This window comes from Nematolebias whitei, chromosome 18 (assembly GCF_014905685.2).
Source record: "Nematolebias whitei isolate Nwh7 chromosome 18, NemWhi1, whole genome shotgun sequence".
NCBI classification, from domain to species: Eukaryota; Metazoa; Chordata; class Actinopteri; order Cyprinodontiformes; family Rivulidae; genus Nematolebias; species Nematolebias whitei.
The window spans coordinates 24,200,178-24,225,444 of record NC_056515.1 but is presented as its reverse complement, the minus strand read 5'-3'; the positions used below and the strand labels follow the sequence as shown (position 1 = coordinate 24,225,444).

The 25,267-nt window shown below is 39.7% G+C and overlaps 1 protein-coding gene across 1 annotated transcript in view; it reads right to left on the bottom strand.

Moving 5' to 3' along the window:
* Positions 1–22,293, bottom strand: part of LOC119424729 (probable E3 ubiquitin-protein ligase HERC1) — a 42,271-nt gene extending 19,978 nt beyond the window's left edge. Inside the window, exons 1-39 of the mRNA XM_037692228.1 lie at positions 21,331–22,293; positions 20,395–20,490; positions 20,111–20,293; positions 18,775–18,987; positions 18,443–18,541; positions 18,250–18,346; positions 18,008–18,151; positions 17,660–17,787; positions 16,425–16,569; positions 16,153–16,324; positions 15,842–15,976; positions 15,538–15,703; positions 15,119–15,244; positions 14,543–14,767; positions 13,697–13,849; positions 13,294–13,426; positions 11,104–11,304; positions 10,773–10,985; positions 10,247–10,420; positions 9,952–10,063; positions 9,671–9,788; positions 9,203–9,401; positions 8,576–8,876; positions 8,451–8,493; positions 8,329–8,374; positions 7,613–7,863; positions 7,264–7,461; positions 6,986–7,106; positions 6,122–6,362; positions 5,866–6,029; positions 5,561–5,713; positions 5,360–5,457; positions 4,620–4,709; positions 4,231–4,398; positions 3,915–4,154; positions 3,718–3,801; positions 3,206–3,434; positions 2,072–2,354; positions 954–1,741 (exon numbers count right to left, since the gene is read on the bottom strand). Of these exons, the coding sequence (XP_037548156.1) occupies positions 954–1,741; positions 2,072–2,354; positions 3,206–3,434; positions 3,718–3,801; positions 3,915–4,154; positions 4,231–4,398; positions 4,620–4,709; positions 5,360–5,457; positions 5,561–5,713; positions 5,866–6,029; positions 6,122–6,362; positions 6,986–7,106; positions 7,264–7,461; positions 7,613–7,863; positions 8,329–8,374; positions 8,451–8,493; positions 8,576–8,876; positions 9,203–9,401; positions 9,671–9,788; positions 9,952–10,063; positions 10,247–10,420; positions 10,773–10,985; positions 11,104–11,304; positions 13,294–13,426; positions 13,697–13,849; positions 14,543–14,767; positions 15,119–15,244; positions 15,538–15,703; positions 15,842–15,976; positions 16,153–16,324; positions 16,425–16,569; positions 17,660–17,787; positions 18,008–18,151; positions 18,250–18,346; positions 18,443–18,541; positions 18,775–18,987; positions 20,111–20,293; positions 20,395–20,490; positions 21,331–22,293 (7,693 nt within the window). The remainder of the gene's footprint in view (positions 1–953; positions 1,742–2,071; positions 2,355–3,205; positions 3,435–3,717; positions 3,802–3,914; positions 4,155–4,230; positions 4,399–4,619; positions 4,710–5,359; positions 5,458–5,560; positions 5,714–5,865; positions 6,030–6,121; positions 6,363–6,985; positions 7,107–7,263; positions 7,462–7,612; positions 7,864–8,328; positions 8,375–8,450; positions 8,494–8,575; positions 8,877–9,202; positions 9,402–9,670; positions 9,789–9,951; positions 10,064–10,246; positions 10,421–10,772; positions 10,986–11,103; positions 11,305–13,293; positions 13,427–13,696; positions 13,850–14,542; positions 14,768–15,118; positions 15,245–15,537; positions 15,704–15,841; positions 15,977–16,152; positions 16,325–16,424; positions 16,570–17,659; positions 17,788–18,007; positions 18,152–18,249; positions 18,347–18,442; positions 18,542–18,774; positions 18,988–20,110; positions 20,294–20,394; positions 20,491–21,330) is intronic.
* Positions 22,294–25,267: the final 2,974 nt, after the last annotated feature.

Sequence of the window (25,267 nt, the reverse complement as noted above, 5' to 3'; positions counted from 1 at the left end):
TGCTTAATAAATAAATAATTACAGATTTGTGGTTTTAAAAGTAGGGATGCACGATATTGGATTTTTGGCCGATATCCGATATGCTAAAACTTATTTGGCCGATAACCAATACCGATATTTTTAATATATTTTTCTTTGTCAGAACTTAGTCCTCTTATTTAGGCTCATTTGCTACAAAAATTGTGTAACAGCTGTAAGAGCTGATGACATATATTCAGTAACAGCCATATGCATAGAACTTTAATTTATATTAAATGAAAAGTGTTAAATGTTATTTATTAGCATTAGTCACCTCTGATGCTGTCTCACTTGTGGAGGCTTGTTCCAGGTTCCTATAGCTGCAGTGTGGGATCCTCTGCACTCTTGTGCATGAAGGACAGACTTTTTAAGATCAAAGTTTTTGTCTATTCATTGTGCCATAAGACTAATCATGCTAACGGGGCTAACACTTGACGTCCAAATGTCTGTGGTAAAACTCACTCAAGTGCTATCGGCTATTAGCTTCTCAATGACGTCGGAAATGATGGCTTGTAAATCGGGTAAGCCTACGTCGGACAAATATCTTTCACTGGGGACAATGTAGCGAGGCTCAATGTAGTCCAAAAATCTTTGGAATCCGACATCCTCAATGAAAAAAATTTCCACACCGCCGACATTTTGACTTCTTCCTCTACGCCGTGATCAGCTCAGGTAGGCGCTCGTGTCATCACGTGCTGGCGCTGCAGGCATCATTGTCACTGGGTTGTCATACAAAAACAGCACCTTTTATATCGGTGAGTTATTTTGATGGAATGGCCGATGTCCGATATTTAACTTTAACGCTAATATCGGCCGATACCGATACCATGCCGATAATATCGTGCATCCCTATTAAAAAGTCCAACTTTCTCTCTACAACATGGAAACTAAAGTAAAATAATGTGTTTACAAGATATAAAACATAATCTTGATACCTTTTCGCTCTTTGTCCTCCTGCAGTCTGTTCAGGGCTCCTTTGTATATCATGACTTGAGCTCTCTCCAAATCAGCAAGAGTCACAGTTTGCTTGATGGGACAGGGTCTTACTGCCCATTTCACCATGCTCTGCACCACATACTGCAACACTGACCTCAGCTCAGCATTTTCATCCCACTGTTTACAGTCGGCCTTTACCTGGTCTGGGGTAAGGCTGGAAAGGGGACTCGTAGAGGGGACTGGAGGATCATTTTTAGGCACTAGAAGCAAATCTGAAAGCTTCTCACAGGTAAAAATGACAGTCAGAGTTTTCAAACCTCCAGTAAGAAGATATGAGACCCTAACTGCTCTCATTTCAAGTGAAAGGGCATCCATTTTTGAGGTCTGGGATGTTTGGGGGAGTTGAGTTAAGCAGGTCGACTCCTGAGGGTCAGATGTTTTTGGGGTGTTGGGAGGAGATGATGCTGATGCAAACTGGTCTGTATCAACCTTCTGATCCTTCACCTTCTTTCTTTCATCTTCAGACAGACACCTTCCATCATCTGATACATCTTCATCCAGGCAGCTCTGCTTCTCATCCTCTTTCAGAATCTCTTCAGAGTATTTTCTTCTGGGGGGTGGGTGAGCCCCTAGTAGGCCCTCCTCCTCCAGCAGCCCCATCAAATAAATCAGATCCAACAACACTGCTGGCTTGAGGCCTCCAAGGCGGGTGATATCATAGCAGGATGTGTCCCAGGGCTCCAGTGAGATGATCGGCGTGTCGCTGGGTGACCAAGAATTCATGGAGCTTAGTTATTGGGAATGATGGGAAGAACCCACAGATACAGCATGGAGTGACATCAGGGAGAATTCAACGAGGATTTATGGATTTAAGAACGAAGAGGAAGAAGCAAGAAGAAAGTAAGATCAGGAGGGTGAATGGTGAAAATAAAGCAAAATGTTAGAAAAATTACAGAGAAAAACATTTAAATCAGTGAATTAGGAGTAATAACATGCTGAAAGGGGTGAGATTAAAAAAATGAAGAATAGAATAGTTTGATGGGGGTTAATGAGCAAAATTAGTTTGGAAACAGATGACATTTTAAATCAGGAGTAGGTATGTGTTTGTTAATGATACCTGACAGAGAGATCCACCTCCTCCCACTGAAGCTTAGCCAGAGAGCTCCCTTCCTTCAAAACCCCGAGCAGAATGGCCTTGCGCCCGCTGGGCTTGTGTCGGCACACACCTCCAGCACGGAGACCACTGTCAACTCCTCCGACCAGAGCCAGGACCGGCCACACTTCAGTAGAAAGTGCAGCCAGCTTGGCATCTGACAGGGACTGACAGTGAGGTAGCAACTCCCTGGTTTCGTCTTTGTCTTTCTTATGGTCTTCCTTCTCAGCATGTGGAGGACCAAGGCCTGCAGGCGGATTTAAAAGTGAAAATCAAATAGAAATTCATGTCTACGTATTTAAAAGTTGAACATTTTAAGGACACATTTCATAATTCTTACTAGTTGCATATGTTTATTTTTAATTTAAAAAAATCAGGACTCTGTATACTACATTTAAATAAGGGGTAATGATTAAACTAGAGATGTACCGATCCAATATTAGTATCGGTATCGAAAAATTCTAGATCAGGTATTGACGACAATGTGACCGATCCATAAAGGACAGGAGCTGATTGTTGTTTATTTTAAATATCTGCCAACCAAGCTAGTGAAGCTTTTGTTTTTTCCTCTTACTTCAACTCCTTTATTATTTATTTTACATTATATTTAGAATTCCTGAACCATTTGAAAGGTTTGTTGCAGTTTATTTTTTCATGTTTGACCAAAGTTGTCAACCTATTGTTTTTGTCAGTTTCAGTAGCTTTACAATTATTTATTTTACACTGGGTGTTATAATCATAATTGCACTGACTGAACAAATTAAAGTTGTGTTGTTTACATAAGTCTGACCAAGCTCGTGAAGCTACTGGTGTGTTTAAGTGTGCTGTTCTGGTGCAGTTTTCAATAAATTTGTAATTCAGTACATTTACGTCTGCGTTTAAAAAACAAATGTTTTAAGTTAATTCAGCACTGTTTTTCTGTATTAGATCAGTATCGGATCGATATCTACAAACTCAGATATCGGTATCTGAAGTGGAAAAAAGTGCATTGGTGCAGCATCCCTAGTTTAAACCTCAGTCACAGTCTGTCTTTTGTTGTTACAAAATATTCAAAACAGCAGGTTAAACATGCCACAGTAACAAATGCATGTCTTTCACCTGAGTCCTTAAAGTTTCCCGAGTCATCTTCTCTTAGCAGAACGCCAATGAGCTCCAGGTGGGAAAGAACATGTTGGTTAATGTGCGAGGACCAGTTGTCACACTGATGGAGCCTCCGCAGGAGTTGCACGGTTGACTCCAGCAGCACAGTGGTCCGAGGGCTGCAGAGAGGCTCTCCAGGAAGGAGATTACTGGGCATGCCCCTCATTTGCAGGTCACGTAGTGCCACCTGTAAAGGAGTGTTTTGGAATATATATATATATATATATATAAAGAGAGAAAGATAACTTGAACTGTCAGGCTTCCTCTTAAATAAATTATATAAAATGCATTTTTTTGCATTACACATGATCAGACAAGAGACATCTCTTGGTAAACCTTCCACACATTCTACATGAACTTGGTTTGTTAAGTAAAAAGTTTGTGAGAGCAAATACTGTTACTGAAAGGAATATTGTAGTTTTCCTAGGACACATATAACTACATGTTTAACTGCAGAAGACAAAAATCACCTTTTCTCCAGGATTACTGCTGTAGAACAACACACATGGGTACAACTCAGAGGCAACTGCACCTTCAAATGCCAACTTTGGCTCCTAAAAACAAAGATTTAATTAAAACATTTACAAAAATACAACCATTAAACTGTTTGACAACACCAGTTAATCTGAGAGAAAACCACAAACACTGACTGAATTTCTGGTCAAACCTTATCATTCTTAGCAAATGATATGGTGTGAGCTTCCATGTCCAGGATGCAGGTGATGATGTCACCCTGGGTGAAAGAGGGAAGTGTGCGCACCATTTCCCCTCCATGGTACAGGTTGCCACTATAAGCACGATACAGCCACATGTCAGTGGTGGTATGGTGGTTGTGATCTCTGACCGGCCAGCGTGAAACGCCAATACACGTGCCCTCATTGCCTCTGTTCTCTTTGGTAATGTAGAACTGCGGAGACAATCTGAATGAGTTGAATCAATAAAGATCATTTATCAGCACTGATCTGCTCAGAGCATACTTTTACCTTCCATGTAAAACAGCCAGAGGTGATGGCTGTGGTTGCCAGGCCATAACCTTTCCCACCTGGACCATGTGAGAGAATGTTCCCACTCTCCAGAAAACAGCACATGAGCTTGTTTGGATCAAAGGAAAAATCTCCAATGGGGATACATTCATCATACCCAGCAGGACCCTGCAAAAGAAAAAAGGTTAGGATACAAATTGCTTCATATTACTGGCAACTTTGTGCACTGACATGAATAGCATGCAAAACTATACAAACACAATACAATTACTTAATTTTAAAATGTTTAGTATTTACAAAAACATACAATAAAAATGTATATGCAAATTAATATACACAGAATAAATAATGCAACAGGTTGTCATAAAACATTAATGGTGTAGTACCACGGTTTCTTTTTCTGCCTCTTCATAATTTCTCTCAGCAAGTGGTTCTTCCCACATGTAAACAGACAACATCTGGAAGAGTTGTTTAACAATCTACAAGAAAAATAAAAAACAACACCAATTCCTTACCATTACATTTGGTAAATAAGCAAAGCCTAATTTACAGATGATCCATGCTGCACAATAATTCCATTAACATCAATAATTTTGATGTACAGTAGTCCCTCGCTACTTCGCAGTTCGTTTATCGCAGACTCGCTCTATCGCGGTTTTTCAAAGTAAGATTGGACATGACACAATTGGCTGATTGATGGATGAGCCGCACAGTGGGCATGGAATTTTTATTTTAAATAAATTATTTTAAATTATTTAGCACCTGGCTGCACCTTTGTGCAGCCCACACTGCAGGAGAAGCTTCCTGCTGCAGCTGATCAGCTGTTCTCCATGCAGAGCGGAGAAGTGGGCGTGGCCATGCGTGCTGGCAGAGTACAGCCTGAGGCAGAGAGCTGAAATCATGATATTCTGTATTCTTTGAGCGTTTAGAGTTTAGAAACATTGTTTAGAATATTGCAAGAATGTGGGAAGGGTTTAAAACACCTTAATATATATCAGTATATAAAAATACTGAAATAAACTACTACTTACTATTTGTACTACTATTCCTCATTTGCGGTTTTCAGGGTACAGATCCCCCGTGATAAACGAGGGACTACTACTAACATTTAAACCTTTTTTAATCATACCTGTTGAATGTGAACAGGCTCAGAACAAGCAGGTAATATTCTTTCTAAAACGTGGAAGGCCAGAAGCTTTGTGCGGAGATTCTGGAAGCATGGAGATCCTACAACAAACAAAAACAGAGGGGAGAGGGTGGTATGAGCCAAAAAGAAGAAACTCTGTGTAGCACTAATGATGATTATTATTGCTATATTTAACTATTTCACCTGAAGAGCACTTGTGTGAAATAATGGCCATGAGTGGTTCAATCCATTTGCCAAATGTAGAAAGTCTTTTCATTACTCTCAAAGACAATACTCTCCTCAGGAACACCAAAAAATCTGAAAGCTGGGATTCAGTCACTTTACTACATTCTACTCCTGAAAAATAGCAAAAGAAAAAAAAAATTACTCAAAAATGTTATTATACTTTGAAAATATACTTTGAAACTATTAGTTCTGCTGTGGTCTTTAGTTACTTAAATGTACAATAACAAATTCAGTTCAGTTCAATGTTTTTAGCTCTGCCACACCAAGATTTGTGCTCCTGCTGTTGGCGTCCAGATCTGCTCTCTCAGCGGTTAAGCCCTCTGCTGTATGGTGTTGGTGGAACTTCTGCAGGATGTTTTGGAGATGCTCACACATAACCTCCATCAGATTATGGGATATGTCCAACGGCAGGAAATCATCACAGGAGCTGAGAATCCAGTGGAATAAGTCGTAAAAGCAACAAAAGATACGGAGTTTAAAATCAAATATTTAATGCTCATATATTTCTCTCTTTCTCACCTTGCAGCTACAGTCACTATTTGAAGCAGGCGGGTACAGGCCAGTCTGACAGCCCCATTGAGTAACATTGATCCAGAAGACGAGGCTGCAAACCAGCCCTGGTTCATCAAAGCGCAGCTGTTGTTGGTCAACGTGGAAAGGATTTCCAGGATGCCACATTTGATGATCAGCACCAGATCCACAGGTTGATAACAGAAGTTCAGTGCAAATATTGTAGCTAAGAGAAGATGCTGACAAGAACCTGAGGATGACAAGAGACGATATCCCAATGAGCAGATTTTGAGTTATAGTCTCAACAGTATAAACATTTCCTTGGAGTATTATAGTTTTGTTCAGAGTGTCAACTTAGTGCTTAGTCTGAGGAAGCCAGACTCTTTATGTAGTTTTTTTTTCCTACTAAATTTAAAATACACTGCAAAAAAGTGTTCATTTCAGCCAGCGTGATAACAAAACCAATATAAAAACAGAACTATTCAGAGTGAATACAGTGCTAAAAGCATAAAGATCAACCGTTAGTTAAAATATAACATAGTCAAATACATAAAAATAACTAACTAGGAGGAGATACAGTTACTGTAGTCAACATTTGAGTTAAAATATTCAAATAGATGATAAAATACCAGAAATGTATTTAAACATTGGTAGCATTAAACAAAAGAAGATAAAACTGAGCAGATGGGGCAGCTGACTACTCAATCACACTATTCACTGAGTGACAGAATGAACAAAGAGCACCAGCATAGCTGTTAAAGACCTGATGTGAGTGAGAAAAACAAAAAAAAGGAAGGCATTATTGTAAAATAATAGCAGCAGCTTCATTACCCCTACTGTTATTACAAAGGTGTTAAACACAGTAGTAAATACCTGGATGTTCTTTCTCCAACTGGACTCTGACTTTGAGGACTTGCACCACTTGCTGGTAAAAGGTATGTGCTGCAGATTGTAGCTCTCTTTTCGTCTCCATTGAAGCTGCATTAGTGCCACACTGAATTTAGACATCAGAATTTGAAAAGAAAAATAGTTTTGGGAAAAAAGGATGAAATATGTAGATTCTAATCTCCAGTATGATAGGATCAAATGTTGATTATTCTGTTTTTATGAATCATGAACTAAGATTCTAGCAGTGTTGTTACTGAATGTACCATGTAATGCTGGGTCTCGTAATTTGCTCCAGAGTTGGAACCAATGATTTGCGTTCCCAGAGCGAAGCATCCAGTGAGAAACTGGAGCTCTGCAGACTGCAGCAGAGCAGGAAACTGAGGAGAAACTGATGAAGGGCTGCTCTTCTCCTCCATCTTGGACAGGAAGGCTGACATTTGACACAAAGCCTCCAGACGCATCTGATCATAAAAACATGTAGGTAGCTCAGATGAGAGTGACAGTCTGAACACTAATTTTGATTTTTATTAGTGGCACAAGTATTGCATTGTGCAAAAGAGTATTTCTTGCTTAAATGTGCATTTGTTTTGTCAAGACAATTATCTGACTTACCTCAGCCCGTTGTTGCTGTTGCTGCACAGCTAAAGTAATGGCCTTTGGATCTGCCTGACTATAACTTTGCTCACCAGTCAGAGCTGGAGAAGAATATAAGCTGATCAAGCTTCCACAGACAAACTGAAAGACCTGGTTAAGGATTGGCAAAGTGTTGTCACCACAGTGGGACATGGTGGAAATAGGACTGATGCATTGCCGTAAGCGATCCCAAGCATCTTTCATTATTCCCAAGGAACACAAAGGTAATCCTGGAACATACAGACCAAAGAAATACTCTATTTTGATTGCCCATAAAGTCATTTAATTTGATTTGTATAAGTAAACGTATGACAGTAAATGTCTAAATAAGCCATGCATGTGGTTGGGAATTCAAAAGGAGAGTGGTACTTAAAATGAATCTGAAAAATCTGCATTTGTAAATATTAGACTTCATCTCAAACAAATTGGGCTGATTCTGATTTTTTTTTAAATACATTTAAAATGAAACAATTTAACAGTCTGCAATTCGGTTCTGTTCTTAAACATTCTAGAGCATGTGATCATTTTAAAACAGACTGTACTCACGACAATAATTTGTCTTTCTCATAATGTCTGGACAACTTTTTCTAGTGTCTAATAAAAAAGTACATAAAGATGGTTTAGCTGATGAGAGTTACAGTAACTAAACTCTAAGTTCCAACATTTAGAGAATATATTCTCACTAAAGCACTCACCCATTTTATTTTTGGAAGAGCCAGAGGAGTTTTTGGACTGGTCACACTAAATAATAAAAAAAAAGAAAATCATTACAAATTAAAAGGTGTGAGGTGAAATTTTCTTATATCACAAGATTTACCTGTTTTCTTCCAGCTACTGTAAAAGACTCCGTTGTTGATGTCCTGAAAGAAGATGATGCAGATACTTAGTGATCACAGAGAACAGTGAAAAAAGCCAATTAAACATGCACTGCACAAACTCTACCTCGATACAGTTTTGACATCCTGGTTATTGTCTCCTTCATTGGGTTCAACCCAGGCAGACCTGACCCCCAGCAGAAGGAAGATGGATCGAGATATTACAAGATGGCAGGCAGTGGAGAAAGACAAGCTTTCCTCTGATTCCCTGTGGTTTTCCCATTTTTTCTTAGGATCTGGTTGTCTCTCTGGGCTAACAGGGCTCTCCATACTGCTGGGCAGGGCGGAAGTGCCAAACGACTCGTAGACTGTCACATTCTGTTGAACTTGCATGGCTTCCCTGGTGGCCATGAATGATTCTAAGACTTCTGCAGAGTCAAAAAAAAAAAAAAATCCCTAAATGCTGATTTGTTATAAACCAGTGGTTCCCAACCATGGTCCTTGAGGAACACCATCCTGTATGTTTTATTCCCCTGCTTTGATACACCTGATTTGAATGAATGGGTGATTAGGTTGCAGAACTTAAGTAATTAAATCAATGAATCAGTTGTGTTGGAGCAGAGAAACAACTAAAACAGACTGGGTAGTGTTCCTTGAAGACCAGGGTTGGGAACCACTGTGCATTTGAGCTAACGTAAAAAGGAACAACAAGCTGTAAATTTAATCCATTACAGTGCAGAAATCAATCTCAAACCTGACAGGTATGTATGACTGCTGTTAAATCTTTCCTCTGTGGCGTCTTCCTGGTTGTGGTTTGCTGTAGGAAGTGGGGGCACCTGAACTTCCTGATTACATTGACCTCCTGGTTGCTGCTCATGCTCCTTTCCTACCAGCTCTGCTGATGTGCTAGGCTCCTGGATGTCTATACCAGGACTTTGAGGAGACTGAGAGTTCTGCAATTTAAAGAAATATTATAAATACACTGTTTTGTTTCCTCTCTTTATGGATTTCCCACATTTTAAGTATAATATAGTTTAAAATTTATACAATAAAATAAACAAAAACGTTTCTTAATATTAATAAAATTAAACACTAGTCATAAAATATGTACATCAATAAAATGCTCAATGTTCACTCCTCTTTAACTGTGAATTACATCAATATTTAGTAAAATAATACATTTATTGTTATTGTTAAGTGATGTATTTTTTAGTAAAGTTACCTGTTTGGAAGCTGCTTGCATCTGTGACATTTTTGGAGTGTTTTTAAAGGCCAACAGGGTGCTTCTGATTTTATAAACTGTTTCATAGACATCGATCAGCATCTCACAAGGTTCATACCTGTCTCATTAAAGGTAAATTGATTGTTAACACTGTTTATTAATTTCAGTACACAAATTAGAATTCATAATTGATGTCTATTTACACATTGGCAATCTGTTCAGTATTTATTTGTATTAAATAAAAGTATTCAGCAACTCTTAATTTTTGGATTGTAACCAACCTGTCGTCCCAACAAGCCTCATTTTGCAGTCCAGTATGTTTAAGAAGAGCAGCCAGACTGCAGCGGCAGACAATCGGCAACAGATTATCTGAAGAACCTCGGTTCTCCCATTCTGCTGTCAGACAAAACAAAAAGATAAATTGCAACAAAGTTACAAACAGACCAAACACGCACAGAACATGGGATAAAATTTAGAAATAAATTTAGGGTGCACGCAATTTTTAGATCAGGCACTTACTTTGTCCTGATAATACCAACTTTCAGACGCATTGCCAAAAAACAGGCATACAAGTACCTTTGCTGTGAGCATACTCCTCCATCTTCCACCACAGAACACCTGCACGTCCTCGGGTGGACCCCAGGGCCAGCTCCAGTAACGTTCTGTTCTCTTCAGTCAGAGACAGCTCTGCTTGTCTGGCATCACTGGTGCCCAGCAGCACAACCTCCATCAGCCATGCCATGGTGGAGTCTGCAGGAACAAACTTTGCATATAAATATACTACATACCACATCACCATTAATGTACACTACATTATTGGTTGTATTAAAATATTGATGTCTTTAATTTAGGGAAGTATTTTAGTATTTGTGTTGTAATTATGCAAGAACCTCATAAAGTAAAACTAGCTGGCCCATTTTGTTATCTTCTCTCATATGTGAAGTACCACAACACCTATCAGCATCCATCCCCACTCTTTAGTAACTTGTTTTCTTCATTAAAAACTGGAACATACATTTGAAATAAATCTAAATAAATCTGGGAGTTTAAACCTGATCCCTTCCGTTTTAAAATCTGTAGAACAGGTGGTATGTTTTCCTACCCAGCTGTTCAAAGTCCATCTCGAGGCCATTCCTGAGGAGGACATTTGATAGCCACATCTCTGACATTTTCTCCTGGAGCGAAGGCGGCGGGCCTTGCAGCATACCGCCAAGACAGCGGCCAACTGCCAACGCAACAGACCGCTCCAGATCCAATATCCAAGCCCACCTGCACTCCTCCTCCTGTTGCTTTCCAAGGTTTGCTTCACTTTTATCTAGAATAAAACACAATCCGTCCTTTTAAATAGTTTCTATGCTCTGTTGTAAACTCCAATAATACGGGCATCAATGCTAATATTAATTTAGGATCAATCTAACTGTCGCTGCACTGACCAGAGGATTTCTGAGCCTCTGCTCCCAGTTCTTGTTCCTCCAGCAGAGCGGTCTCAGGCAGCAAACTGTTGAAATCATTGAGGTGCTCCAACAAGGTCAGTAAGTGGCTCAGAAGAGGCTGAACTGTGTCCAGTGGCAGCAGCAGCAAGGAGTACACTACCTGACACAGCAGACTGCCAGCTACTGAATTGTACAACACCACTAAGATGAAAGGTAAAAAAAAAAAATACTGTATATATTAAAAAGAAAATGAATTAAAGATTGCACATAAACTACACAAAGTGTTCACTGTATGCATGTCTTTAAAATGTTGCTAAAACATTTATGCATGAAAAGAGTCAAATAAACTCATTCACAATTCAGAATTGATTAATTTATCTTTAATTAGAAAATGTATTGAAGAGGGTGACTTGGTGAGACACTCACTCATGCTACTCAGAGAACCGGGGTTATGACGGCAACCTAAAGTTCTCTTTCATAGCATTCGTTCCATGTCTCACATTGGGAACGAAAATATACTCACTCCTGTATTGCTCAGCAGATTTCACGTTACATGTCAGCCATTTTCAATTCTCCTGTGAATTTAGGGCTACAATCTGTATTTTCTCAGATGCCTGTTCAGAGTCCGGAGGTCTAAGAGTGTCCATATTCCACGGCCACCTTTCTTTGGCACAAGGATTTTTTTTCTCTTTTGGCTGCTCCCTTCTTCAGGGGTTGCCACAGCGAACTAACTCACGCGAAGGCTTGGCAATTGTTTTTACACCAGATGTCCTTCCTGAGGCAACCTCAGACCACCGAGCTACCACAGCCCTCTGTGTGGAGCAGAGAGCTGCTATCTAGGGTGCTTGGGGGAGCAGATGGTGGGGGTTCAGGGCCTTGCTCAAGGGCCCAGAGTGGAGCAAGTGAGAAAAGAACGTGAATAAAATCCATTTCAGATGGGTTCATGAGAAATTAAACTTATTGCTTCACTTATAACTTATTGGTCTGCACCTGAAAAAGCAGGTTTTACAACCTGACCTGAGGGCTGGGGCGATGGGTCATAATGCTCGTTATCTGAGAAGGGCAGCTCTGAATCCACATCGAAGAGCACACCTCCTGCCATCATGAAGTCGAGCAAGCTTGAAGTGAGACCCTGCTCCATCATTTCAGTTGACAGTGGGTCCACAGCCTCAAGTATGTCGCCCCAACTAGTTCCAGCTTCTGGTTCAGTAACCTGCGAACCCAGCAGGTCAGGCGGGTTCTGCTCGGTTGGTAGCTGTCGAAGCCATCACTGGGTCACTGCTGGACAATGTCGACTGACGGGCCAGACAGCGACGAAGCACCTTGAGGGAGAACTGGTTGCAGTGTGCGCACTCCTCTGCAGACTGAAGGGCTGCCTGCGAGTGTTTCAAGCCGAGGAACACCACACACGATGGGTGGGTGTCCCAGCCTGAAATTTTGTTTCCACACAGGCAGGTTTGTGCCTGTGGACACACCTCTGGGTTTGTGGAAGCCTTAATGGTCTCCATGTTCCAGGGAGATTCATCTGTAAAGCTTTGTGTAGTTGGTGAGAGCTAGCTAATCAGGTGTGGCTAGGGGGAGCATTGCTGCTTCCAGGTGGGCAGCTTAAACAGCGGGAGTATTGCTGCACTGAAAACAGCCAATGTACAGCAAGAGATGCATTAATTAGCTTTTATTTAGTTTAAAGTATTTCTACTTTTTTTTACGGTATTGCTACCAATGAACAGCTACTCTGTGTGGTGCTGTGCAGAGCAACGTGTCCAGTGACTGAGCTTGTGCACATCTACTCTGAGAGAGACAGTACCTCAAGAGAGCTGATGAGAACTTCTATTCATTGCGAGAGGAGGCTTTGAATAAGCTGTTTGTGCAGTGACAGCCCTATATATAGGGGGAGGGCCCTGCCCTCCTTCACACTGACAGGCTTATTCTGGCTGGTGTAATGTAACAGGAGCTTCTGATGAGGTCACACCAAGGGCGTTCCCAATGCGAGACATGAAACAAATGGTATAAAAGAGAACCAAAGGTAATTCAACAGTTAAATAAAAACTTTTTTCTCCTTGAAAATCTATTTGCATTTTGAGAATAACAATAGTAGTATAATCTAATTATAAAAGCTTTATTAAAATAAAATTATGCAAAACAACAAAAAGTGTAAACCATAAAAACACAGATGGAAGTCAATATTCTTACTGTGCAGCTTTTTAATTATTTGTTTGTCTGGGGAACTCTCCTTCAGCAGCTTTGTTGTTCTCTTGAGTGTCTCAGTAGCACAAGGTAGAAGCAGGTATAGATGCTCTCGGAGCAGCGTCACGCTGCCATCATCCTAAAAGTCAGTGGAAATATATATATATATATATATATATATATATATATATATATGAACTCAACTACAACAATCAAGAGTTCAAAATATATATATTTTAAATGCCCTTTAAATGCAAGACCTATGCAAAATAAAAATTCTTTAAAAAAAAAAAAGATTCAGATAAACGATTTGTTTACCCCCATGCAGTTCAGACAGTTATTTCTGCAACACTGTACATTTTATATAATATCCACATTTTACATTGGGTTTGATTGACTCTGTCTTTACCTCTGAGCTGGAGTGAATGTAACAGTGGGCGAGCAGGTGTTTGTGAAGTCCAGACAGCAGCTGATGAAAGTGAGAAGGAGGATCATTTTGTCCCTGATGGCCAGCACTAAGCTGTTTATCACTATTTTTCTCCAATTCTCCAAATTGTTGCTCCTGTGTGATAGCACAAAAGCCAAGAAACAAAAAACACATGAGGTTTAATAAAAATTAAAAAAAAGATTTCTTTAGGGGCTCTGGACTATGCTACGACTTTCTCTTAAAATTCTGTCTTCACCGGCCTATATGTAAATGTATAACGTCTGTTTATGTTGCTTTGCTGTGGTCGTTTTTTTGATGCCTCAAATCGTGCCCCGTCTAGGACACGGTGTGAGAGATCTTTTTTTTTAAATACTGTCTCTCCTCATGTTTTCTTCCATTTTCTCATCCAAGTAAAATGTTTTCTTCCATTTTCTCATCCAAGTAAAATATTATTTTGAATAAGAAGGCTGTGCTTTTTATAGTTGCAGCTTCGTGCACGCCGCCCATCTTTCGGACGACTGTACGTACATGTTCTTGTTGTATCTCGGTGCGATGCCAATAAAGTTTATTCTGATTCTGAAATTTATTTGTAAATAATAAAACAAATACTATCTATTTCATAAATTAATAAAACAAATATAAGAATTACAAAACTACCATTAAGCTACATTTAAATGTGTTAAAACGTTACAGCTTATGTCATAGTTTACCTGTGATATTAATTTTGTCATTAGTACATTTACATATTAGATTCTTACTGCTTAAAATGACCTGCATTTATTCAGTGAGACTGCACATAAATATAAACATGACGTCCTCATTTCATACCGTGTAAAAGCCTATACTAAGCAGAAGTGTCCTCAGCAGCACCTCCGCTAAGTGTAGAGGGTCATAGGCCTCTGCTGAGCTGGATGAAGAAGGAGGGCGGACTGACATGACAGGTGTCTGAGGAGGTCCGAGGGCTGCCACTTCACCAAAGTTGCTGTAACCCAGCAGAGAAGCGACATGGCTCTGGTCCTGAAGGCTGCTCAGGACCATGTCTAACTGCAGACGCTTTGAAAAATAGGAGACAAAAAAGAGAAAACAGCAAAAAAGTAAAGGTTTTCATAGTTACATGTTGTTTTTTTTGCAACATTCAAGCAGGTTTTTTTTGTTTTTTTCCAGTAACACTTTAATTTGGCGCAGCAATTTGAAGTTCTCTAGTGTGATCCAACCATGGTGAAACCAACTAACAGTGATCAGCCAGGAAGAAAGACAAGCAGCTGCAAAACACCTTCCACAAGCAGTTTGACCTCCACACTTTTTTTAAAAAAAACAACACCTGGTGATTAATGCGATGCACGAAAAATACTAAAAAAATATATTTTGTCATAATGAACAGCACTGGTGTAATAACCTACATACCTGCCCTTTGGAGAGGACATTTAAACTCTGGGGACCCTGAGGAAGGAGAGAGAGGAGTAGTTCGGTTCTTTCCCTGAGAGGAGGCAACAGCAGGGAGGCACCAATAGACAGCGTGTTTAAAACTGCCTGAAGATCGACAGAAAAGAACAAAACACAAAGATCAGACGTTGGTAATTACTCAAAGGATAAACAAACTCACTCAGCATTATATATGTTAATTACTCAAAATACCTTTTGAGTAAGTTGCAAATAAATCCACTTATAAGCCCAATTAATTCACAAGATGTTCAAACACTATCAGTGGCCCTAAAGATTGTCTCATCTGTATAGTACTTCATACCATGATCTGAACCAACACCTATCCTTTTTTATATTAACACTTGTGTTAAATATATTTGAAAAGTAATTTAATTATTTACTTGTTGTATGGAGTCAGGCATGTTTGTGTCAATCAGCCTGAAAAGGAGGTTTCTCAGAGGCCTGCCCTGAGCACCTAAAACTATTGCACCCGTGCCTCCTGCATGAGCCAAGGACAAGTGGATGGAGAGCAGCTTCATGCACAGCAAAAGGAAATGATGGTGGTCCCTGAGGAACAGATACAAAGAGGATCGAAAGAGCGCATTAAAATGGAAGGCAAAGGAAATGTGCTGTTTGTGAAGAAGTTAACCCTTTAGGCAACAAATTACTGTATGCTGTGGTGACAGAAAGAAGTTAATGCCTTACCTTTTACATAAAAATGGAGCAGGAGGTGTGTCGTTACTGATGCCATCGCAGTATCTTTCTAGGAAGTTGCGTAAGTAGGAGAATGTGCTCTCCTCCAAGTCAACACAGAAAGGCCTGTGCCATGCAACCAGTTGTCTGGATAGAAAAGCACATATGTGTCAAATCTTAAAAGGAATCCTTTAAATTAGCAAACACGTGGAGTATAAAAGAGACTAGGTTCCACTGTATGAAGACATTTCAAAATAACAAGCAGCACAACACTGTTCTCACTAGTCAGAAAACTGGAGGAAAAAAGGTGTTAGAGCGTTTACCTGTCAGTAGGAACTGCAGTCCAAGCCAGACTGTGAGAAGTGCCAGCTGTGATTTGCTGGATGGAGACACCTTCTAAGCCAAGCACTTTCTTGGGTTTGGTAATAGGTGTAGAAGTGTGACCTTGCCCACACTGGCCCATCGTGTTGTTGCCCCATGCATACACTTCATTCTCTGATGACAGCAGAACATTGTGCAAATTAGTAAATGCACAAAATATACATTTCTTTGTACACATGTGCTAATCATCTGAAATAAATAAATAAATATGTACCATGTGACAGAGCCAGACAATGACTGTCCCCACATGAGATATCGATAATCTTGGTGATACTCAGGTCTTCTATAAACCTGGGTCTCAGTGAAGTTGTTTCTGAAGAACCACACCCTAAACATGAACCACAGCCCCAAGAGAACACCTGAAGATGAAACACAAGCAAACAAAACAATGTCTGAATTATTTGCTTAAAAATCAACTATGTAGGAATTTTGCACTTTTTATTCATTTCATTCTGCACTGCCTGATTTAAGACAAAAATCGCTTTCGAAATATAAACAACATCCAAAGAGAATATAGAAACAGCTCAAGTGAAAGACCTTTTTATCACAATTTTAGTGATATTTTATCAGAATCAGTATATTGTAGAGTTACGCGATATTGGACTTTTGGCCGATATCCAATATGCCATTATGTTAAAAATTATTTGGTCGATAACTGATACCAATATCGATATTGTTTTCCCTAGACCTACTTACAGAGACTACATAGCTTTTTCTGCTGTGGAATTAAAATACTACATTATTCTGCATGGTCTTTGTCAATTTGACCTGCTGCCCAATGCAGCTGGGACTAACACTTCAACTTGGATTATGCTTAATGTCAAATTTATTCATGACATTTACTCTCTAACACAATGACAACACTCGAACAGTGCAAATTTGTGAATTTTCACAAATCTAAACTCAACCTGTTCACAAGCGACAAGTGAAAATTGCATAATTAGTAGTGCGTTAATAGATATACTTGACAGTTTCTTAAATAAAAAAAATACTTAAAACAGAAGCCGAATGTGTGGTTATAAAATATTCATAATCAACTCAAATCTCTATGAATTTTGCTATGTGCATTATCAACTTCTTTCCTTTGTCGGAACATAGCCCTCTTATTTAGGCTTATTTGTTACAAAACTTGTGTAAAAGAGCATGGGAAGTTCAAACAGGCAAAAATTGCCAAGTATGTATGTATGTATGTGTTTATGTATGTATGCATGTATGTATAAAAACAGCATTTTTAATATCTGTGAGATTTTTTGATGGAATGGCCGATGTCCGATATTTAACTTTATTGCTAATATCGGCCAACACTGATACCATGCCAATAATATTGTACATCCCTATATATTGTAACAAATAGTTATTATAACAAATAATTACCACCTTAAATTGATTGTCATTTGAAATAAGTCAATTTAATACCAATAATCCCAAAGTCAAGCCGCAGATTCTAACCTGTCCTGCAGAGGTAAGAGCCAGAGACGACTGGCTGCCAGCACACACTTTCCTGATGATGAATCCATGCAGGGCCTCAATGACCTTGGGGCGATACACACGATTGGTGTCTCCGTGGCCTAGTTTACCTGCAAAGATGAGTCATATCAACTTTTTTTTTTTTTTCATTTTAGCGCAAGACTTTTCTTTAAGACCGTTTACTATCATTATCATTGGATGAAAGTACAATGAGTTTCTGTGCATGGTGTTTGTATTCTGTACATAAATAAGTACATTTATATTTTAGCCAGTTTGCAAAGATTTTTTCTAAATGTTTTTATGCGGATTGGACATCATCTGCTGACTCACCATTGTCTCCTCCTCCAAAGGACCACACAGTGCGTCCATCCTGCGCCACAGCAATGGTGTGGGAGCTGCCACAGGCCACCTGCCCCACACCACTGATATCCTTCACTAGTGTGGGCATATTTCGACTCTGACTATCACTTTGACCTGGAGCAGGTGAAAACAGGAAATAGATTTAGTTGCTTGTGTTTTCACTAGAAAATAAAATTACACAAATAATGCAAAGTCAGAATTAAAGTGTGTACCGAGCCTGCCAAAGTCTCCCTCTCCCCAGGTATAAAGCTCTCCATCATTAGTCACAGCAGCGCTGTGTCTGTAGCCAGCAGACACGCAAACAACAACCTGTCAAAGATACGCATGGTTAGCACAAGATTTCTACAGCTGCATCTTTCTCATATATACTTTTTTTTCTGAAAATTTACATTTAGGAAAACTTACTTTCCCCAGTAATGGTCCTTGTATGATTTTGGGGTATTTCTGAGTAGCACTGTTGCCATGACCCAGTTTCCCATATTCACCATCACCCCAGCTGAACACCTAAAAATATTTTGGGTTTTTGTTATTAAAAATATGCTATTTGTATTGTTGTTGTATTATTATCATCATTGTATAATTTGTGTTTGCATTTTGAAAAATACAAGTTGAACTAGCAGTAAACATAATGAATTCCATGTGATGTTGGTAGTGTGATGTAACTGAGCTTATTTGCATTAAATGAAAGGAACAGAATGATAAAGTCACAAAATTACAAATAACCGACTGCTTCTCACCTCTCCTTCAGCTGTGATAGCCAGAGAGTGCCCATCAGAGCCCTTAGAGGATGACACTTTCTTCATGTTCCTGTGTGGCTCAAGCACCAGTTTCTTGGGCATGGACTGATTATTGGAGTCCCCCAGGCCCAGACGGCCATAGCTGCCTTTTCCACAAGCTTTTACTGACCCATCTGCAGACACTGAGAAGGTGCAGTACTGGCCTGCCTCAATCTGAGAGAAGCCCAAAAATGACATTAATCACATTAAAGAACAGTCCAAGCAAAATCATTTAAAGAATGCAAATTGAGCAATTAATAAAAAACAACATTTCTTCTACAATGAACATTTGTTTTACGTCCTTACAGTTTAGATGTAGACAGTATCAGTAAGCCCTTTAGCTGTCAACAAATCTAACATGTATCCTTATTTTAAGGTTGTTCTGCAAAGTTGAGTCTCAAAGTCAGTATCGAAGTGATGACAAAATATTTTTCTTACACATTTACCATACAAATAATTAATCTGTGAACCTGAAAATGTCTGAGGAATTTATAGACGGTTTTATAAAAACTCTGTGCCAGTACATGAGCACTTAAGTTTCCAAAGCTATCAGTAGCACAATATTCATGTTGTCATTTTTATAAAACAGTTCATTATGATTAATGCGGCATCTGAATTTCAACAAATTTTAGGCAAGTTGATTCCTGCATTTTACTGCATTTGTTGAATTTTTTGTTACGCCGTGCTGATATGAAATACAGAAACTTGTGCCAATAAACTAATTGTTTTGACATTCGTAGATCATTTTGCACCTAAAATATTGCACCTAGCCTAATTCGTAAATGCTTTAAACGTCAAACTTTTCTCATCTTGTATGTTTGTGACCATAGGTGTTTTCTGGCAGCAAAGTCCTATTTCTATCTAATTTTATCAGGTTTGTTTTGATCTTAAGAAGTGTTACACTAGTCACTAAGTTATAAACATAATTACTAAGCTGTAATATTTGTGTTTTTGATAGTTTTCTTAATTCTACAGGCTGTTTTGTTGTCCACAAGATTTCTATTAATTTTTAAAATAATTTTTATCAAATATTAGATTAAAGACCAAAACAAAGACAAGCCGTAGTTTACAGCAAAAAAAAAAAAGGTTGCAGGAAAAGAACATAATGTAAAAACATTAACAAAAATAAAGATTTATAATAAATAAATAATAATAATGATATTATACTATCATTAATATCTGCATCAGCTGCTTGAATAAATGCTCAAAATCATAATGGCAGGCGATAATAAACCTGTAATTTAAAATAACTGAAGCCAATTATGTAGGTTTATTCTGTCTTTTGGGGTAAACATACCATTTGGGCATCATTGAATCCTTGTGTCAGTTTTGGCAGTAGGATTTTCTCCAGAGTACCCTCTGCCAGCTGATGACTGCTGTTGCTGCCCCAAACATACACAATTACAGCATCACTTTCTGTACCAGGAGCAGCTACGTCCGTGCTGCAGGAGCACAGGCAGTTGGATGCCAAGTTACAAATCTGTTGAATAAGAAGAGACGTTCATTTATTAGTAAAATAAAAGCCTTAAGCAAACTGAAGTGTTAGTAAAATGTACTTTATGTTTCTTAACTGTTCTTTACCTCCTCAAATAAACAGAGAGCTGCCTGGGAGAGTTGGCAAAGACCGTCTGCGTCCTTTGTAAGCACCTGAGTGTTGACAGCATCACCACGGAAACCCTAGGAAAACTCATTTATGTTACTCCTATGCTATCACTATAAACAAAGACAATATGTTAACATTGTGTGGGATGGACTTACACCAAAGTCACCTAAAATATTTATGGTTTACTCATTATTTCAATGCTAGGGGTTTATATAAAGTAAAAACAGTTAGCTTCTCGGAAACAACTCATCACTGCACGATCAAGAAGTGGAATGACGTAAAAAATAAATAAAAATGAAACGGGCAACAAGCAGCAACTTTTGTTTTACTTTTCCATTTCATCAAAAACTAATCCAAATAGTGTTTCACAGTTTTGCCAATATTAAAATGTTGTTTAGCTCATAAATACGGCAATCCTGAAAACTTAAATGCACACTAAGGAAAGCAGCAGACTGACTTCTCAGCATGAAGCACAACAAACAGTACATTAAAGGTGCTAGCATATGTCATCTCTGTTAGTACAGAAATATTGAAAAAACAATTAAAATGACTAAAACAGGGAGACAGGCTTAAAGTAGTCATAATCTTATTTTGACAACTAATGCGTCGCTACAAACCAGTTCCAGACTCTTCATGTTTTTTAAGTGACTTGCAACAGTCAAAATCGTTATTCCTGCAAAACCAAATCATTGAGTTCAGTATTAAATCAGGATGATGGATCATAATTTGTGTATTTTGTAGTGAGTGGAAAAATGAAAAGTTGTGATTGAGAAAGTTTTGACGGTTGTGACCAAAAATGTCACAAAACGACCTTTAATGTACTGCATACAGTAGTGTATACTATAGACAGCAATGACAAAAAGACATTTCCAAACAAAGTAAAAGCTTAAAAAAATGAAGAATAAATAACGTACCGAATATTGCCTCATTTGAAGTAGAGTTTGTTGAATGACGTCCAAGTCTACACCGACCAACTGCTGAAGGCTCAGTGAGGAGGAGGAAGACAACACAGCGGTGGGAGACATGGAAGCAGCCATGGCTACCTCCACCCACTCTAACAGAAACTTTAGAGAGCCTCTCTGCATGGCCAGGCCAAGCAACAGCTCCAGGGACAACCTCCTACCAGTCGGGTCTGCCCCACCACTGCTCACTGATGTCTTCTTCAGGAAGTCAGCCACCTGCGCTAGACAGTCCAAACCCACTGATGGGATCTTACTCTCATTAGCAAGAGAAAGTGGAGGAAGAGAAGCCAGGACAGAGGAAGCTGTGGCAAGTACATCGTTACAGAGCACAGACTCTGGATGCACAGAAGCAGCGTATCTCCAGTTCTGCTGGAGCAAAGAAAAGAGCAGACTCAAACCCGTCCTCACACCCATTTCTATCAGAACATCTGTACCTGACTTGATTTTGAACGCATTCCCTGGCGTGCATGATTCTGAGGCCAGCTCAGTTTGGCCACTTTCAGCCCCACTGTCTGTGGACTGAGAGGGCAGCTGCACAGAAAATTTGTCATGATATTTGCTGTGGAGTGCGTAGTAGATCCTCTGTAGAACTACCAGCCTCTGGTGAAGGCCCAAAGTGTAGGAGGTTTGCGTCAGCATGCGGTGAGCCAGCCATCGCTGACTATGAAGCAGGGATGACAGGTACTCGTCCTTCTCAGCTGATGTGCTGGATTCACACTCAAAGTCTGGGAGCCGTGGGCCGACTAATTCTTGAACAGGCTGGGCCAGAGTCACCACTTCCTTGTTGTCAAGAAGTTTGTTGTAGAGAACAGCAGCGTCATGTCTTCGTGCTATCGACACACAGTCTTCTGAGGCCCAGGAACTATTTAAATGCTCCTGCCACTTCAGCAACACGTTGGTTTGACAAAGCACCATGTTTGTGCATTATCTATATCCAGGTGCACACCTGAAAAACACAGAACGAGAAGATTGAGTAAAAAAACTATTAAAAGAACACATGAATTGGTAAAATTATACAACTCATGTCATTTTCTTATTAGTTTACAGGTAAAATTTGCTGCTAAAAGACCACGTGGTGATGTTATTTCCTGCCAAATAAATTCAGTATTAAGGTGTAAGGTTTCTTGTTGGTGTTAACATTCCTGTCAGCAGGTCACACCTAAGCTAATGCTATACGCTAAGTGGGTGTCACCAAATCATGTCAACAAACTCACAACAATGAGAAGACCTTGTTTCCCAAGTTATAAGAGCAAACAGCATAAAGGAATGCTCATGCAATAACTATTTTTAGCATCTGAAACTGTTGTCAAACAATTCCATGTAAAATATTTATTCTTTTTTTCTTCTTCTTTCAACCAAACAGAAAGCCAGTCTGTCACTGCTTTTGAAAGAAAATGCTTTATTGGAGGCAAATAAAATGAACATTATTTAAAATGTGAAATATATTAAATCTATAATACCATACTTTCTAAAAAAAAAAAAAATTTTTTATTAAAAATTAAAAGAAAAGCTTACATTGAAAAGACTATTCAACTGTGTTTTACCAAGTAAAAAAGTGATCTTGTCTTTTTCCAAGCCATCACAATATTCTTGGCTTGGCTTCGCTAACAAAGATCTAGGGCTGGGACTGTCCATGTCACCAGCAAGCCCACTGGTGGCTGACAAGGCCTATTCTGGAGAAGTAAACTTTGCTGCAGAGGCTGCAGGTCAGTAACTGGTCAAGAGTTGAATCAGTTTTTTTTTTTTTGTTGTTTGTTTTTTCTCTAAACTGATGGTGTGCACAGACTCGCTGCCACTGCTTTGTGGGTGGTGTTGTGCCAGCGTATTCTGTCAGCTACTAGGGAGGACCATGTGTGAGTGTCAGTGTATGTGGTCAGGGAGGTCTTGAGGAGGTCTTTGTACCTCTTTTGTGGGTCACCTCAGTTGTGATGCCCAGAGGACAGTTTGCTGTACAGTACGACCTTAGACAAGTGGTGGTCTTCCATTCTGAACATGTGCCCTGCCCAGCAAAGTCATGCCTGAAGGAGCAAGATCTCGATGCTAGTGATATCCGTCTGCTGGAGGACCGAGACGTTGGTTAGGTAGTCACTCCAGTGGACATTAAAGATGGAGTGAAGATAGCACTGGTGGAAACGTTGAAGGAGTCGGAGATGCCTTCGATATGTCACCCATGTCTCTGAGCAAAACAGTAAGGTGGTTAGTACCACCACTTTTTATACTTGAACCTTTGTCCCAGTCCTTAGAGCTTTATTGGACCATTTTTTTATAGTCTGCCAAAAGCAGAGTTTGCTTTAGCCAGCTTGTTGTTTATTCATATGTTGATTTGTTGTCTGATGAGGTTGTGCTGCCAAGGTACATGAACGGATTCACTGACATCAGCTCATGTTTGTTGATGATGAAGTGTGGTGGGTGGTACAATTCATTGGGTGATGGCTGATGGACGACTTCAGTCTTCTTTAGACTGACTTCCTGGCCAAACTGTTGGGCTGCCTTTGGAAAGCAGGTCACAGTTTGCTGCATGGCTGGTTCAGTGTGGGCAACAAGAGTAGCACCGTCAGCAAACAGAAGTTCACAAATCAGCTGATCCAAAGTCTTGGAGTGAGCCAGCAGGTGCTTTAGGTTGAATTAGCTGCCATCCAAGCAACAATGAATAAAGATGTCATCGTCATGGTCAAGATCCTGTGTGGCCTGTTTCAGCATCATGCTGAAAATTTTTAGAAAAGCACTGGTGCAAGAACTCAGCCCTGCTTGACACCAATGGTGATGGAAAAGGGCTGACAGTTCCCCATTTAGCTTGACTTGCGGCCTTCATGGAGCCGGGAGATCGTCTTCATGAATTTTGTATTCTTGGATAGCTCTTGCTTTTGGTGTAATCCGACTTGTTGCAAAACATGAAGCATCATGAGTAAAACAAATCTACCAGAAGTTTTATGTTGCTACACTTGGGCCGCATTGTGGCGCAATTGGTAGAGCTGTTACCTCTCAATGAGAAGGCACTGTACAATTTTGAATGACAATAAAGTTTATATTTATTTATTTATTTATTATTTATTTATTCCAAGTGGAGTTTGCATGTTCTCTCAGTACATGTGTGGGTTTTCTCCGGTTTCCTCCCACAGACCAAAAACATGCATGTTAGGCGGATTGGTAACTCTAAATTGTCCCTAGGTGTGAGTGAGAGAGAGAATGGTTGTTTGTCTCGTTTCTATGTGGTCATGTGATGGACTGGAGACCTGTCCAGGGTGTTCCCCACCTCTCGCACAGTGACTGCTGGATATGGGCACCTGTGACCCATGTGACACGGAAAGGAAGAAGCAGGTAAAAGATAATGGATGTTGCTTAACTTGTGAGAACACAACTTTGATTACAGCCCAGAGTCACAGACGCTCATCCTTCGTGCTGTGCCTCAGCCCTGTGAGGCTATATGGTTTCCACTTGGACCAAAAATAACAGCAAGCAATGATATAGTAGTGCACTGAGCAGTCAGGGAACCACAAGAGAGAGAGTACCAGAAACATAAAACGTCAAGTAACTGTTACTAATTACAACATTTCCTGATTTCTAGTTTTTCCTTTTTTACAACACCAAGCTTCAAATGTATTACCGCTAATGCTGACATATCCTGCGCTTCTTGATTTTAAGCAAACAAAAATGTATGTTGCAAAAAGTGCAGATATGAAACTGACCTAAATGTTTCAGTAATCACAATAATAATGGGGGCCAAGAAGGAGTAGAGACAGAGCAGCCCACCTGAGACCCAAAAGCCTCAGGCTCGATCCCTAGTCATTTCACATCTTGTGGTGTCTCTGAGCAGCACACCCTATCCCCAATTGCTCCCTGGGCGCCCCCAATAGCCGCCCGCTGCACCATCCGGGGGTGGATGGATCAA